The 17697-nt window shown below is 37.3% G+C and overlaps 2 protein-coding genes across 9 annotated transcripts in view; both read left to right on the forward strand.

Annotated features, from left to right (window-relative positions):
• Positions 1-16304, forward strand: part of LOC7484046 (probable serine/threonine-protein kinase PIX13) — a 32912-nt gene extending 16608 nt beyond the window's left edge. The window contains exons 1-6 of one of the 7 annotated variants that reach the window (XM_052448916.1): positions 12814-13023; positions 13291-13640; positions 14277-14418; positions 14528-14667; positions 15517-15640; positions 15860-16304. In XM_052448916.1, coding sequence (XP_052304876.1) covers positions 12894-13023; positions 13291-13640; positions 14277-14418; positions 14528-14667; positions 15517-15640; positions 15860-16107 — 1134 coding nt within the window. In that variant the 5' untranslated portion in view covers positions 12814-12893 and the 3' untranslated portion in view covers positions 16108-16304. Of the gene's footprint in view, positions 1-12813; positions 13024-13290; positions 13641-14276; positions 14419-14527; positions 14668-15516; positions 15641-15796 lie in introns of those variants that run through there. The other 6 variants (XM_052448911.1, XM_052448915.1, XM_052448914.1 and 3 more) reach the window with 6 other exon arrangements.
• Positions 1-17697, forward strand: part of LOC7490480 (probable serine/threonine-protein kinase PIX13) — a 62595-nt gene that overhangs the window by 36046 nt on the left and 8852 nt on the right. The gene's annotated exons all lie outside the window — the stretch shown is intronic.

Here is a 17697-nt window from a genome sequence, read left to right on the forward strand (position 1 = left end):
GCTTACCCGATTTAACTCCAAATGAACATTTTGCAGGATTGAGCCTTAATTCATACTTCCTCAATCTCTCAAACAACTTCCTCAAAACTTCAACATGATCCTCTCCTCTTTTAGACTTGGCAATCATGTCGTCTACATACACCTCAATTTCCTTGTGCATCATGTCGTGGAACAAAGTCACCATTGCTCTTTGATAGGTTGCTCCTGCATTCTTCAATCCAAATGGCATGACCTTATAGCAGAATGTTCCCTACGGTGTGACAAAAGTTGTTTTCGTCTTATCCTCCGGAGCCATTTTTATCTGGTTGTATCCTGAAAAACCATCCATAAAGGAATATGTGGAACTCCGGGCAGCATTGTCCACTAAAACATCTATGTGTGGTAGAGGAAAATCATCTTTGGGGCTAGCTTTATTCAAATTCCGAAAATCCACGCATACTCTAATCTTCCCCTCCTTCTTAGGTACCACAACAATGTTAGATACCCATTGTGGATATCTAACTACTTCTAGAAAGCCAGCATCCCATTGCTTCTCGAGTTCTGCCTTGACCTTGATCCAGACATCCGGGTGGGCCCTCCTCAGCTTCTGCTTGATTGGCTTACAGCCTTCTTCCAACGGTATCTTGTGTACTACAATATTTGTATCCAAACCAGGCATATCTTCATAGGACCAAGCAAAGACATCTGAATATTCTTGTAATAGGGTGATCATTTTTATCCTTTGTTCAGAAGTAATTAAGGTACCTATTTTCAACTCTTTCTTGAGCTGATCACTACCCACATTGATGGTTTCGAATTCCTCTGCAGCAGGTTTCCAAGTTTGTTCCTGTTGTTCTACTAGCCTGGTGAATTCACTAATATTGCTTTCATCCCATTCTTCTTCTTCCATAGCTACCACATGCTCGTTCAAGTTTGGCCATTTATTCTTGATGCTAAATATATGTGATGTTGTAGGAGATCCGCTTTCAGGATTCCTGAAAGCGGGAAGTGTTTGGTGTAAATGCATAAAAAAGAAGGCAATTTGTGAAAAGTGCATGATCTCACAATTTATTTAAAGAAAAAGTGGGCTCCATGACAAACATAAAGTCTAACCGACAATTGAGCCTTGATTGTCGACTAGCGAAAATAAATGAAAACCAAACAAAGCAATGACAAAAGCATGTTAAGACAAACAAAATTGGTTTACATTTTGAAAACCACTGGAGCTTCTTGGGTCACCCAATTCTGAAACTTCTCGTCTTGAGCCAACTTGCGCACAAAGGTCTTGGCGGAGACTTCTTCTATGGTGTAGACCGTCAGTTGTGGGAGTGCTTCGTCTCCCTTTCTTGCTACTGTCTTCATGTCATCTCCTTCCACCTTGTTTTCCCCCAAGGTATTTATGCTCATGTTTGACAGCTCTTGATCAAGGCGTTCGGCTTCTTTATCATGTTGCATTATGTATGCAGCTTTTGGGAATGACACGCTAAGGGGAGGGATTTCTAGCTTTTCTTCATCAGGCTCTCTTCCTTTAATTCTAGCCATCCTTCTTGCCCTTCTCCGACCAGCAGCCCACCGATAATCCTTTTGGTTAGGTTGGTACCCTAACCCAAATTTTTGAGCAGCAATTTTCATCCATGCCAGATTAACCCCTTCTGGTATCTTGATAATAAAGTTATACTGAAATGGGATCCCGCGGTTCAAAAAGCAAAGACTTGCCATCCTTGCTGCTTCTGAGATCCTTGGCCTTCTTAGCACTGTGTTCTCCGGCACCCAGTTAGTGTTCACAATTTCAAAGGCATGGATATTGTTATCCTTGCAATCATTCGCTTCGATAAAAGGCACAGCTACATTCTTTATCATGGATACTGTCTCCTCAGCCTTGACAGTTACCAACATCCCATTCATGATATACTTCAGGCATTGGTGCAATGATGAAGCTACTGCCCCCGCTGCATGAATCCAAGGTCTTCCTAACAACATACTATAGGAAGGATGGATATCCATAACTTGAAGTGTTACTAGGAACATTTGTGGTCCCACATATAGCTCCACTTCTAGAGTCCCAATTATTGGCCTAGGCGAGCCATCATATGCTCTGGCCATCATAGTACTTGGCTTTATATGGGATTCATCGATCGGCATTTCTTCCAGCATGTGCTTTGGCAACACGTTAAGGGCCGAGCCATTATCAATGAGTACTTTTCCTATGAGGCAATCCTTACACCTAACCGTAATGTATAAGGGCTTGTTATGTCCGGTACCTTCAGCATCAAGCTCATCAGCCGTGAAGTACAGGTAATTAGTTGCATGGATCCTTCCCACTAGATGCTCCATGGTTTTATGTTCAATGTCTTGGGGTACATATGCCTCATTCAATACCTTCTGCAAGGCGTTTCGATGCGGCTCAGAGCTGAGTATCAGGGACATAAGGGAGATCCTAGCTGGAGTCTTCTTTAGTTGATCTACTATGCAATATTCACTATGCTTGATCAACTTCAGGAATTCATTCGACTCCTCTTCTGTTACTGGCTTATTAACTTCTAGTGCTTTGTCAAGATCTACCACTTCTTTACCCTTTTCCTTCCTCAACTCCTCGGAAGTAAAGCAACGACCACTCCTGGTCAGCCCACTTATCTCAGTCTGGAACAAAGGAAGAGGAGCTTGAACGTTGGAGGCATAACCATAATTATACGGCATGGCATTGTGATTCCCTTTTGTGTAGGACGGTTTAACCAAGATTAGCCTTGGGGGACCATTAGCTGTTTGTTGGACCCTGCATACTCCTGTCATCTCCATCTGACCTTCCATCATACTCACCTCACCCCTGTTCTCCATGGGTTCAATTCTCAATTGCCCCATTTTTAACATTTTTGCAATCTTTTCGCAAAACTCGATGCAATCCTCAATATAGTGTCCATCTCTTCCATGGAACTCACAATAACTACCTCCCTCCGAATGGCCTTCCATATTTGCCTCTAGAAATCCTGATCTTACTAACATGTAGTACATCTTTTCCACAGACACCTTCAGCACCTTGCATTGATTTCCAACTTCTATCATGCCTATTCCACTACTACTTGAGGCATGTTTAGGCAACGGGTTTGAATTAACATTGGGCTTGTCTTCAAAGGATACCCATCCTATCTTAATAAGCTCCAGCAATCTTTTCTTGAAAGCGTAACAGGTTTCAATCCCATGCCCAGGATTACCTGCATGGTACTCACAAGTTAACTCGGGCTTGTACCAAATTGGGAATGGTGGTTGTAATGGTAGTGTAGGGATAGGAGCTATGTGCCCAATGCTCAAAAGTTTGGCGTACATGTCCTTCAAAGGCATGGGTAGCGGTGGTAGTTGTTCTGAAGGGTATCTCGTATGGGGTCTTTGGTAGTGATTTTGGTAGTTTGATTGGTTATTTGTTCGATTAGGGGAAAAAGATTGGTTAAAGTTTATGCGTGAGAATTGAGAGGTAGGTACTTGTGGATTGTGGGAATCTACTTTCTTGCCCTTATACCCGTCTTCCAAATTGTTAACATCGCCTTCTCTCTTCCTTCCAATAAAACCCTTCTTTTCCACTGGCATCGCTATTCGCCCAGCTTTAATCCCTTGTTCTATTCTCTCAGCTATGCGTACCGCATCATAGAAATGTTGAGAGGAGCTACCCATTAGGTGCTCATAATAAGGTGCTTTGAAGGTATTGGCAAACAAGCTCACCATTTCCGTTTCTATCAAAGGGGGTTGGACATGCATTGCCTCATCTCTCCATCTTTGCGCATAAGCCCTTACTGACTCCTGGCTCCTTTTCTCCATTGCCATTAGACTTGTTCGATCAGGAGCGATTTCCATGTTAAACTTGTACTGTTTGAGGAAAGCCTCCACCAAGTCTCTCCAGCTCTTGATCCTGATGCTGTCTAACCTCATGTACCAGCTTAAAGCGGATCCTGCTAGGCTATCTTGAAAGAAATAGATTAGCATTTTATCATCACGAATTACTTCCGCCATTTTGTTGCAGTAGGATCGAAGGTGAGTGTTTGGGCATTCCAGACCGGTATACTTAATGAACTCTGGTATGCGAAAATCTTTTGGTACCACGATGTTTGGTACCAAACATACTTCGGCTGCTCGCATAGGGTCAAACCAGTCATTACCCTCAACTGCCCTTAATCTTTCTTCCAGAGCAAATAGCTTGTCTTGGTCTATCAAACTGGGAGACCTATTATCCGGGACTCCCTCCGTTGTTAGGTCAACAGTGACTGGAGTATGAGGTGGTAGGATAGGAGTAATAGGCACAAACTGTTGTTCATTGGCCGAGTTTGCCCCCTGGTTTTGAGATGCTTGAGGAATGTGAACTGCTGGCGCTCCTTCAAGCTGTCGTGCTGATGTTCCCTCCCCATTTTTAGCCCTTAGAAGCTGCTCAAGTAAGTCGGTTAGCCGAGAAACTTCATTCTTTACAGACTCCAACTCGGTCTGATAATGTGACTCTAAGTGAGCTCTTTCTTCGTTCTCCATTCTCGCTCGAGACCGGGTGTTGTGGATTTTGGATGTGGGACCTATGTTTCACGGTCTGGGATGCATGAAAAAAATGTAAATGAATGTATGATAAAGAAACAATGCATGAATACTCTTAGAAACTTGTTTTTTTAAAAAAAAACGATCGATGGCCAACATTCCTCTTGTGTAATGGGCATGGACTCTTTTTGTCACGTTCCTTATCAGGAGTAGTTGTGCTCAAGCTGCTGCTTTGGTAGGCTTATATTTATAAAAGATGGGTCAAAGCCCCTTTTCATTAATATTGGCTAATACATCTCTTGAAGAGAGGGTACAAAATAATAAAAAGATAAATACATCAATCTTCCTCTTCATCCATATCTCTAGCCACTGGTAGGAAAGCGAGGCCTCGATTCTCAATTTTCTCTAAAAAGGCATCTGTCTCAGCCAAGCTTTGTCGATAACGAAAGATGTCCCTTCCCACCCTTCGAGCATTGGCTCTAATAATTCGTGCGTGAATGGCAGCTTCATCCATTTGCTCATCTACCTTGGCCATCTTCTCTATAAGCAACATGTTATTCCGATTCAAGGTATTGTTGTTGGTGTCGATCTGTTCTTTATGTTTTTCTGAAACTTCCAACCTGTTGGTCAACTGTTTCACCTTTTCTCGTTCTTTGTCAAACTTCACCTTCAACATTCTAATTTCAATTTTCTTAGCTGCCAAATCTGCCTTCAAAACCTCTTCTTCATTCCCCTTTCTTTCGAACTCTTGTAATTCAGCTAGCCGACTTTCTATCATCATATATTTCTTGTTTAACTCATCATACTTCTCAATTCGGTCTAATAACTCTGCTTTAACATGCAAGAATTTGTCCTGATTGTACTCAACATTCTCTTGATAGCCATCGAAGTCGGCTTTCAATGCTTCCAACTCAGAGCTGCTTTGCATCAAATCCAAAATCAGTCTTCCTCTTTCTTTCTCAGACTCTTCTATTACGGCCTTTCCTTTGCTCAATTGCAGCTCCAACATCCCTATTTTCGCATCTTTGGCTTTGAGCTGTTCGTTTAGAAACACTCTGCTTTTATCTCCTTCCATCATCATCTTTTCTAATGCTGCTTTATCTCCCTTACTCTTTCCCAATTCTTTTTGTAGCCTTTCTATTTGCTCTATAAGGTCTTCCTCATAACTGCCCTTTTTTCTTTTTAATGACCCTTCTTTAATTCGTGAAGGCCCATCTTCAGAACATGGCTTTTTCGAAGCGGCAATCGGGGTCAAATTCCTCCACTTTTCATATCCTTCACTTGAGCTAAGGTCTCTCAAACTTTCTGACTCCTTTTGAATTAGAGTCAACTGGCTCCAATCTTGTTTGATGGTTTCAAGGACTTCTCGCGCGGATTGATCCTTAAAAAACCCGGAAAATTCAGCAAGTCCCACAGTTCTTGGGATGTGTTGTATGCCACCTAATTGTCTTACCACCAGAGCCGGAGCGTAGCTGACATAACCTGTGATCCCAATTAAAGGTACCCAGCATTTTTGTCCACAACTTACTATGACATCAACTGATTTAACCCAAGGGGCCTTCCAACTAAAGTTGCTATTAGGTAACTCTTGCAGTTTTTTCATCCAACCTTGATCACCTAGGATTCCCCATTCTTCTTCCTCTACTATCTTCAAAGGTTTTTGGTTAAACCACCAAAAATTATTAAAGATCGGCTTCTTGGTTTCAACATGGCTTACCATCCAGATGTATAATAACTGAGTACAACATCTTACTGCGCCTTTCCCTGTTTTTCTAAAATGGTTGAGGGTCAGCAAGGTCTCAGCTAATATGGCAGTTGTAGGGTTGACATGAGTATTTTCATATTCCACGAATGCAGCAGCAGCTTCTAGACTTATAACCCCTTTTAAGCTTGGAAATAACACGAGACCATAGATCCCCAGAGCGATTAACCTGTCTCTTTCTAGCACTGAGACGCACTGCTCCTTTTTCTTTTCTAGTTCAACCTCCAAAAATTTCCACTTTAAACCGCTGCCATTCTTCTCTAAAAATCTGCTCAGATGTGGAATCTTCAATAATTTCGACAACTCAGGAATCACCTTGTCATTTCTCAAAGGAAAATAAACTTGGTGCAGGTGTTTGGGAAACTCCATCAACATTCCATATTCCTCTATAGTGGGACACAAATCCACATTTCCAAAGGAAAAGCATCTGTAATCGGGATCCCAAAAGTTAATCAAAGCTTTAATTGCTGGATTCAATACTCCTATCTTTGCAATTTCCAATAATCGCCCATACTTCCCAAAAAATGCCGCCTCATCAATATTCTGACTATGGCCCAATATTCTCTTCATCTCATATACTACACAATTCAGGTCTTTGACTACTGGAAGCTTCCTTGCATCATATCTAGAGCAATCTCCTTCTGATAGTTGCGACAATTCAGAATTCTGCCCATATTCCACAGTAGTAAATTTGGTAATGATGGCCATCTTATCGTTTCAAAATGACCTGAAAACCAAATACTTTATGGTTTAGGTTGTGTTATGCAAAAATGTATTTTGTGGGGGCATACACCCTATAGCCTGGTTCTAAATCTTTTGTGTTTGACGAGGGTAGGTTGGCTATTCAGTCTCTAAAAAGGGTCTCTTGCTGTCCCAGTGATTGCCCTCGTGGAGGCAATATGGGGGCTTGTAGGCAATGAGATGGTCACATGTACCAACCATTACCAGTCTAAGCACTCAGCGAAGAGTTGGGGTTTACACAAACTTAAACCTTGACTAACAGTCGTAAGGTAAGCTGCTAGTCCCCCACTTAACTTAAAGTTTGTGTGTGCTCTCAATAATCAAAGTATGTGATGCATGTGACAGTTCTATAAGATGTATGAGACAGTTCTATGAATGCATGAACAATGTGTGTAAAAATATTTAAAGCGTATAAGCAGGTAACAAAAGGAAAGGCATATTAACAATAAACACACGAAAATAAAAACAAATCAGACAAAAACAAAGCTTAATCCACAAGGTCCCCAGTGGAGTCGCCATTCTGTCGCACGTGAGCGACGTCGCGGCGATCGTCCACCCTTGAATGTGTGATGGGGATATATATATCTGGTAAATATGGGGAGACAAGGAATTCGTTGTCTCCTAGTAGTGAAAAATGGTGTGGGAGTCGCCACCTAGTATTTTGGTTACTAGGAACCCTAACTGGTCTCAGAGATCGGGTACGGGGACTGGTTGCGTAAAGGGAAGGTATTAGCACCCCAAATACGCCCTACCTAAGGTAAGCTGCATCGTTTTATTGTCTGATAAAATTTAAGGTGTTTTCGTGTGTTTCCTAGTTGTTGGTCCATCTACGGTTCAAGAAAAGTCCTCCTCAATAAGGAGGTCCTTATCTTATCGGGTAAAGCCTAACCGTTCTAATGTCTAAAAACACATATTTGTAATATCAAGAATATGTTTTACGTATAAATTAGTAATCCCAAAGAAAAAAAGATTTTTTAGAATTTTTTGAAATATTGGCCTAGTTCTCATGGCTTGAATAAACTGGTTATTAAAGCCAAAATGCATGCTAATACATATATTGTTTTGAAATTTCTTTTGTTGTGTGAAAATATGATGTTATAATATTTATATATATATATATTGGAGAGACTAGGCCGTATTTTAAAACAAAACATTTTTTTAAAAATATGTATTTTTGTACGCTTTGACGCAAATCGGGTATTTTAATACTGGGTTTGTAAAAAATACAACCAAATATTAATTCACTTTGATAAAATAAATGCCTAAAAATCAACAATATTTTCAAAGATATTTTTAGAAAATTTTTGAAAGCAAAAGACATTTTTTGTTTTGAAAATCTTTGATGTTTTGATGAAAGCCGGGTATTTTAATACCGGATTTTGTATCTTTACAGTGTAAAATACCAACCAATATTAATCAAAATACAGTAATAATATTACAACAAAATCACCTATATTTTTCTATAATTTTTGCAAATTTTTATAATTTTTTCATATATATATATATATATATATAAATAATACAAAATATAATATATATATATATATAATAATATTAAATCGGGCTGGGCCGGCCCAAACCACTGGGTTGGACTCAGCCCCAAAATTGGTGGGTGATTTCGGCCCAAACTGGGTTGGGCCGATCTCGGCCCAAAAAAACATTTTCTTCTGGGCCAGACCCGGCCCAGAAGACAGGGCTGGGCCAGGATCCGCCTGGCCCAAGCCGAAACGGGGCGGGGGGAATTATTTTCCCCCCACCCCTGCATGCAGAACGCTACTCGTTCTGCATGCGGGGAAGGAAAAAGAAATGAACGCGAGAATGAGAAGAAAAGTTACCTGGCGCGGAGGAGGCTGTGCGTCGCTGGCGGTGCTGCGGCAGAGGTTGGTGGCGGTGGCGTAGCTCTCGGACGGCGGCTCCAGGCGGCGCTGCAGCTGTTCCGAACGTCCGTTTCGCCTTTTCTTCCTATGTTTCGGTCTTCTCTTTTTCTTCCCTTCCCTCTCTTCTCTCAGTCTGTTTTTCTTTCCTCTGTTATTTTTTATGTTTTTCTCTCCTCTCGGTTTCTCTCTTCTTTCGGTTCTTCCTCTCTCTCTCCTCTGTTTTTTTTTTGTTTTGTTCTCCTTCTTCCTCCCCTCTCTTCTCTCCTTTCTTTCTCTGTTTTTCCTCCCCCTCGTTTCAGCGTTCTTGGCCTCTATTTATAGAGGCCAAGGACGCTGTTTTTTACAGCTCTCATGGGGGGCAGCCGGCTGGTCGGCCATTGGGCGCGGCTGCCGAGGTTCGGTGGGTGGTGCGCGGTGGTTGGTCGGCCATTGTGTCCGGTCGGTGGGCTCCAGGCGAGAGAGTGGCCGGCAGAAATTCAAATTAAAGCTTCCCTTTCTCCTTCTTCCCCGCTGCGTGATCGGGGGAAGAAGATGAACAGTGTCGTTCAAAACGACACCGTTCTGCTCTTTCTTTTTTTTTTTTGTTTTTGAATGTATGAAACGGCGTCGTTTTGGAGAAAACGCGCCGTTTCATTTAAATGTGGCGCCAAAACGCGCCAAATTTCAAATCAGCCCTCAATCATCTTTTCTTTCTTCAATTGCATCCCTGCCAATTTCGGTCTCCGTCCCTCTTGTTGGCCGCGTTTTTCACTTTAGTCCTTGGTCTCTGATTTATGCAATTGAGCCCTTAATTGATCAAAAAAACTTCTAATTTCTTCAATTAGGCCCCTGAATCAATTAATTCCAGCCCCTCCATTTACGCGCCTCTTCCAATTTGGTCCCTGGTTTCGGATTTTCTCAATTAAGTCCCTAATTGGCCCTTAAACTTCAATATTTATGCAATTAGGCCCCTGATTTGACCTAATAAATTCCTAAAAAATATATTTTGGCCCCAGAACTTAAATTTCTTCTAATTAAAGCCCAAATTGACTTAAAAATCAATTTTTCTTGCAATCAAATCCCCTATAAATTCATTTAAAAATCAAATTAAGTCCATAAACATCCAAATTTGGGCTTTTCTCCTCAAATTTCAAATTTTCCTTCTCAACAGGGCTCTCCTCCTTCAAGAATATAATGTCAAAAATCCAATCTTTGTATTTTTAACCTTATTGATCGATTTTCCAACCATTTTCTGAGCGCTTCTGCCTCCTGTTATTTTTTCTTAACCTCCTTTGGCTATATACATATTTTTATATATATTTTGTGGGGACCCAAAAATGGGTTACAACATGTACGTATACGAACTTTCAAATAAAAATAATAGCCAGCTTTGTAATTCAATTCTGGATTATTTTCTAAAATTTACTTGTTTTTCCAAATAAAAATAAAAAAAATAAAATAAAGACCGGCTATGTGAAAAAAACAGGTCAGAAAATACATCTATAATTTTGATCAAGGCCTAATTGTATCCCATTATACCCAAAAATAAATAAACAATTCAAATTCAAGGTCAAATTAAAAGATTATTAGATGAATTTGCATAAAAATTAAGTCCAATGAGATAATTAAATTTTTAATAGGCTAATTTGATTTAATCATGGGTCAAATTGAATTTTAATTATGTTTAAGAATAATTTGGGTCTAATTAAAGGATTCAATTAAGTGCAAGGACTTAATTATACTTTAAATGGGTCAAATTAACTTTATTTGGAGTTTAATTGGTAAAAAATTAAGTTTGGGCGCCCAATTTGAACTTAATTAAGAAGATTGGAATTTTAAAAAACTAAATTTAATTTTTTTTCAAATTAGTTGATTGAAATCAGAAGTAAAATCATAAAAAAAAATATTAAAATTTTGATTGAAATTTAATTTTATACATAGTTTCTTTAGACCCTTGATGAGATGTTGAATTAGAGAGCTTACTTCAGGCGATAGAGATTCCAGTTTGTATAACTAATACATGTTTTATTCAGGTGATATATCTTTTCTTGTTAGCAATGTCTCGAATGATGACCAACATGATGGTTAAAAGAGTTTCGAATGATTTTCTCTGACGATTTGCTTAAAAAATCAGCTCTGTCTTCAGAATGAAACTTATTCCTAGCAATGATGCATTGTTAAATGACACTGATGAGTCCATATTATCTTGAACAGTGTCCAAACGAGAGGCAAGCGGACTGTGCGTTTCAATACCATTCTCCATGTGGAATTAAGCCTAGTTCTGAACTCTTCAAGTGTTAATGGTAATTTATCTCCATTGCGATGATTTTGGGTATAAAATGGGAATTGTGTGATATTTATGGAAGTGTGAAATATAAATATAAATACACAATTCAACTTATTTATTATTATGTATTCTTTAATAACGCGAAGAATATTCTTGATATCATGAATTGATCAAGTAGATTATTTTCTTGATTTTTTTATTTTTACATTTCATTAAAAAATCTATTTAATATGCATCTTAAATTAAATTTTATAAGATAGAAAAAGTGACACAATTCAGTTCAATGATTTTGGTCAATACAGAGAATCTAAATTCAGCATGTAAGTGAATATTATCATATCATTAAAGAGTTCTATGGCTAAAGCCCATTAACCAAGGTAGAAAAATTGACAAAACTCAGTTTAAAGAATTTGTTTTTTTCTAAATACAGAGAATCTAAATTTAATGTGTAAATGGATATATTATCCTATTATATGATGTGTTGATATTAAAAATAAAAATATATATTATTTTAATATATTTTTAATTATAAAAATATTTTGCATAAACACCCGGTTTTTCTACTTGACACTTTACAAGTTTTCACTTTAGTATGAAAATATTCTAGTGTTTGGTATTGTAGTAGCATTTGTGGTTGTGGTTTGGAAAAAGTTATTTTTTAAAAAGCACTTTTAGTTGATGTTGGTTTGGTAAAATATATATTTGATTAAAACTGTGGTTGAAATTAAGGTTGAACAAAAAATAGTTTAATGTGTTTAGTTAAGGATGTTTTTCAAATTGAGGTTATAAAATAACTAAAAAAGACATATATTAATATTGATGGTTTTTGATTGAAATATTGTAGATTTAACTAGTACTATTACATCATGAAATAAACAATATTTTATATAAAGTATTTTTTATTGTTCCATTAAACTATCTGCAATTCCATCACATACAAAATCCGTCCGAGAAGGACTACAGTTTCCATGGCTTCCCGAGCGTGCAACAACATCATGTAAAATATCATCTGGAAAAAAATTGGGATTGCGATCAAATTCTGCAAATATTATATTATCATGTGATCTCTTTCTAATGTAATTATGTAATGTAATTGAATAATGTTAAACACTAGTTTTTTGAATAAAACATAATATCTGAGAAATGTTGTTGGATTTGTTTTATTTTACTGGATCGAATCCAATTCAATACATTTAGGTTTGGGCTGGACTAGATCCGACCCATAAATATTGAAGAGCGTCTTCATGTAGCAGCAGAAGAAGAAGAAAAAAAAAAAAAAAAAAGAAGGGAAAAAGCAGGCTACCCTGCACGACATTTTCGATAAGTTTACTAAATAGTGAAGAGCGTCTTCTTGTAGCCTTAGTGGGACCATAACAATAAAAATATAATTAATATTTAACCAAACACTTATAAATAATATTTTACTGTAAATGCAGTTGCAGCTTCAAACATGCACTTAGAACCTTCTATATCTTAATAAATTATTATTATCATTTTCACATCCCTTCACTACGGACCTACGGTAACTAAAAACCTCTATGAACGGTAACTAAAAAATAAAATAAAAAACAAATGTATAATCAAAATAAAATAAGAATGTGTGGAGGAGAATTATTGTTTATACTTCATAGACAAAGACATGCGAGTCAATGAAACATGTATCTAGCAAGTCCACCACTTGTATTTCAAAATAAAATAAACCTTGCTGAGCGTGAGCGGGATCATTTACTAAAAGATAGATAGAATCATAGAATTCTTTTTTATGGGAATTTGTTGGAGTGCCAAGCCAAATCCATCCCCTGCACCAGCACCAGCTTCTGCATCAGCACCAGCCCCGGATCCATTAATTGACCCAGACGCAGCTCCTACCCCTCCTGGACATCTCATTGAAGGTTGGTGTCTAATTAACCATGACACCATTCTGCACATTTTCCTTCAATATTTTCCTAGGCCAGCTTGTAGGAAAGCTATTTGTAATTCAAAGCATTCTGTTTTTATCTTCTTTTTTATTTTCACTTTGAACTAGACTGTGATATGTTGGTGCATGGTTTTAATTTCTATACATGGTTTCTTTAGACCCTTGATGAGATGTTGAATTAGGGAGCTTGCTTCAGGTCATAGAGATTCCAGTTTGTACAACTGATACATGTTTTATTCAGGTGATATATCTTTTCTTGTTAGCAATGTCTCTGGCAACAGCTGGTTCTCTATAGCCACCACCAATTTTACAACATGGATTTCTCAAGCAAAGGATGCTATTCGGGGTAAAAATGTCCCCGAGGACATCGAAATCCCAGCCCTTCCGTCAAAGTTGAAAGTTTTCACGTTGGAACAATTGAAGGAAGCAACCTTCGATTTTAGAAATGACATGGTCCTGGGAAAGGGAGGGTTTGGCAGTGTCTACAAGGGTTCACTAAAAGAAAAGGTGCCTTTTAAGAAAAGTAGGAAATTGCGCATTGCTGTCAAGAAATTGGGTTCAAATAGCAAGCAAGGACTTAGACAGTGGCAGGTGATTGTATTTTATTGTTGATCTTGCAATTTGGGAGTCTTCAGTTAGCCAAATATGCATGATTAGTATCAGAATGAGAGGTTTCATTAGATGAGCCTCCTGTCTTGATTTAATATTTATTTTCTGGTGACTGCTGAACTTGTGCATTTCAGTCCAGAAATTTAGCTGTATTGTTTGCAATTAAAAAAGGATAATAATTTGTTGAGATGTGGCATGAATTCAAATCTTTATTGTATAAGGACTTCAATTTTAACTCACACAGTACAATGAAAGACTTGTGATTGTTTTGTCTAGAAAAAGATTAGGATTATGACTAAGATATATTCCCAATTTAGGCCTGGTTTTTTTATTTTTTTTAAGGATGATCTGTTATGTTCTTGTGTGCTAAAAAGAGAGCTAGCATGAGAAACTCATAGTGTGCCATGAGGGTTAGATGTATCTGAGATTCGGGTTTGATAGTTCTTCAAAACTTGTACTGGTTCCGATTATAGTAAAATTTCTCTTTAATTATGAAAATAGGCATAGACGAACCATGTAAAATCTTTGTGATATATGGTTGTTACCTTCCTGTGATATTCTCTATATTTTTATGTTTGATCCTTTAGTGTGTACTTCCTTTATATGTCACTGGTACAGACAGAGGTTGGTTTCTTGGCAAAGCTTTCTCATCCCAACATTGTGAAGTTGCTTGGATACTGTCAGGAAGAAGAAAATAGAGAGTTGCTTATTGTCTATGAATTCATGGAGAAGGGTAGTTTAAATTACCATTTGTTTGGAAGTAAGGACTGCTAAACTTTGTTACATTTTAGAGATATTGAGCAAATGTTTGCTAATTTCATAGCCACAAACCTTCATTTCTTTCACTGCTTGTTTTTCTGCATGTTCAGAACGATCTGATCAGCAACTTCCTTGGGAAACAAGACTGATGATTGCAACAGAAATGGCTCAAGCCCTGTCTTATTTGCATTCTATGGATAGGCCAATAATTTTCAGAGATTTCAAGACCTCAAATATATTACTTGATGAGGTAAACGTCAGTATAATCTCTAGATTACCGTTTTGAACTCAAACTAAACAGGAACTTATCATACCGGAAAGCTTAAATTTACAATTTGAAAGCGAAATGGATCTGAAGAACAAGCATGCACTACAAGAACAGCATGTCTTGAATTGAAAACAGCATCTCTCTATAATCCGGTGCAATGTAGCCTAAGCTAAACCTTCCAGATTCCTATCTTCGCAAAACTTGAACGAAGATGCCTCCTTCATTGAATCTCTTATTTTTCTCTCCTTTCAGATAATCAGCATCTCTCTACAATCTGGTTCTTGCCCTTATAACCGACTGTATTGTTAGAAAATATTATAAATCATATCATGTGGTTTTATCTAACAGCTTAAGTTTTTGGGTTTAAATGGTTATTTGATATGGTATCAGAGTCTTGATAACTAAGTGGTCACAAATTCGAATATAATCACCTTTACTTATTTGATAAAAATCAAGAACAAGGTAATGTGGGTCTGTGCAAATTTAAAGCTCATTTGAAGGGGTGTGTTAGATAATATAAATCATAGTATAACTATCTATCTGAGCAAATTTTCCTCTCATCTGAACATGGCTTGTGGTGAGCTCATTTAGAATACACAACCAAACAACAAAACTATGTCTTGGAATATGCAAAAGACCATAGATAAGCTGATACTGGTTAATGCTAACCCCTTGTCTCTTGATCACTTCCCACATGAATTCTAGCAGAATGTTTACCATCAAGCTTGATTTGCTTAGAACATAAACCTCTTGTGTACGTTGTGTTGGTGGATAACACCATAATGTTAAATATTCCCGAAGTCCTTTTAACATCAAAGTTTCTGTGTGTAGTCTTATACTCCGAAGCTGTCAGATTTTGGCTTGGCAAAATGGGGACCCAATGATGGCACTTCATATGTAACAGGAAATGTTATGGGTACACATGGTTATGTTGGTCCGGAATATAAGACTGGAGGTAATTTCTTGTACCGTCAAAACTTAGACTTCTCAATGTTCAATGATGTTTTACTTGAAAATTCACAGCATCCGAGCTCAGTTAATTTTGAATTACTTAAGCCAGGGTATAAACTTGTAGATTTTTCCATGATATTGACGTTATGTGATTTGTTAGGGAAACTGTATGTAAAGAGCGATGTCTATAGTTTCGGAGTAGTTTTGATCGAGTTGCTAACAGGCTTACGGGCGATCGATAAAAAACGTCCGCCTAAGCAACAAGACCTGCAAGAATGGGCATTACCATTTCTAACCGACAGAAAAAAGCTGAGACAAATCATGGACCCCAGATTGCAGGGGAAGTATGGTAGCAAACAAGCTTTGAAAATAGCTATGCTTGCCGTAAGATGTCTTTACTCGCATCCCATGATCCGGCCATCAATGAAAGAAGTTGCCGAGACACTAGAACGAGTAAAGCTTCGGACTTGACATTAGAACGAAGACATTTGAAAAACTTCCATTGCTGTTTCTTTTGTTCTTCATGTTTCTTCTTTGAGGGAAGGAAGCAAAGGGTTGAGCTGATAAGGTATACAATGTTTATTTATTTATACTTTGGCTAAAGTGATTCTATCAATCGATCAATGTATCAGGTTTGCCCATTACAATTTAGTACAAGTATTCTTGCACTTCGAGGTAGTATTTGTTTTTTGTTTCGATAGATAAAAGATATAAAGTAAATATATTTTTTTATATCTGATGTTTTGAAATAATAGAAATTCAATTCAAAATTACTTCAAGCATAGATTTATTTTATCGCCCTTTATAAGAACATTAACCAAACACTTTTATTATCTTTTTAGATTTGTCATTTCTACACTGAAACACTAACCAAATGCAATTCTAAGAACTGTGGCTAGATATTTTTTATTTTATTTTCTTAGTTCTTCTGGGTAGTTTACAAATCTTTTTACCATTTTCAAGCCTAGTTATTTCTGAATGCTTTTCAGTGCTGATCGGTCTCCGTTTATCAAAGATGTTTCACCTCAATTTTGATCACCAATGGCTGCAACTGTAGTTTCTTTCTTGTTTCTTGTTTTCCACCAATAAATCCTATTCCTCCGTCTAATCCATCATGACTAGCACATGCATTGTTTAAGGGCGTCTCCAATTATTTTCAGAAGAAGGATGTGATTGACAAAAGGCATGTATTTGGGGGAGGCCAGTTGATAAAATTGATAATTCGGGGACTCAGACCAAGAAACTATTAATTGGGTTACTAACCTGAGGTTTGCTATAAAAAAAATTAATTAATTTCGCAGGAAAGTAAATCGAAAACTGGCTGTTAAAATAAGTCTGCTTAAACTTAAATATAGACAAGGAAAAAAAATTAATTCAAGAAAGTTAAAAACAATACTCTCGTATAGTTTTCTCAAACATCAATTTGTTCTAATTCTTCTGAATGAAACTTAATCTCAGCTAGGATGCATTGTTAAATTATAATGATGAGTTCATATCCTCCTGAACTTGCATAGTTTATCAAATTCGACATTGATTCATAAATCTAGTTATTCAAGTTTTGATCATGCCAGTTGATAATACTCAAAAGAAAAAAATTCCGGTCTTGGTTTGTACAAACTTGTCCGGCACATCCTTTCATGTATTTTTTAATGATTCTTATGAGCTCCACGCATACAAACTTTCTAATTTTTTCAATGCATCCACAACTTTTTCTATATAGAATAAATATTATTTTTCACACAAATAATATTATTCATCACTAGTATTTTTATCAATAACACACATGATACAATAATCATTGCATGATATAATAACCAACATAACTATCATGGCTAACCAATAGCATCACATCAATTTTCTCTACCAATGATATGTCTCATTTTCTTTGAAAAAATTTCAAGACCTGGGTATATAAATACACCTGATTACTAGGTGATGAGTCCCAAAATCTAAAATGCTTAAGAATAAGATTGATATATTGAATAATATGTTAATCTCTTAATTTAAGCAATTTGATTCATTCTCCATAGTTAAGATATCTGGAGGCTTGATATGAAAAGC

This window comes from Populus trichocarpa, chromosome 18, assembly GCF_000002775.5.
Source record: "Populus trichocarpa isolate Nisqually-1 chromosome 18, P.trichocarpa_v4.1, whole genome shotgun sequence".
NCBI classification, from domain to species: Eukaryota; Viridiplantae; Streptophyta; class Magnoliopsida; order Malpighiales; family Salicaceae; genus Populus; species Populus trichocarpa.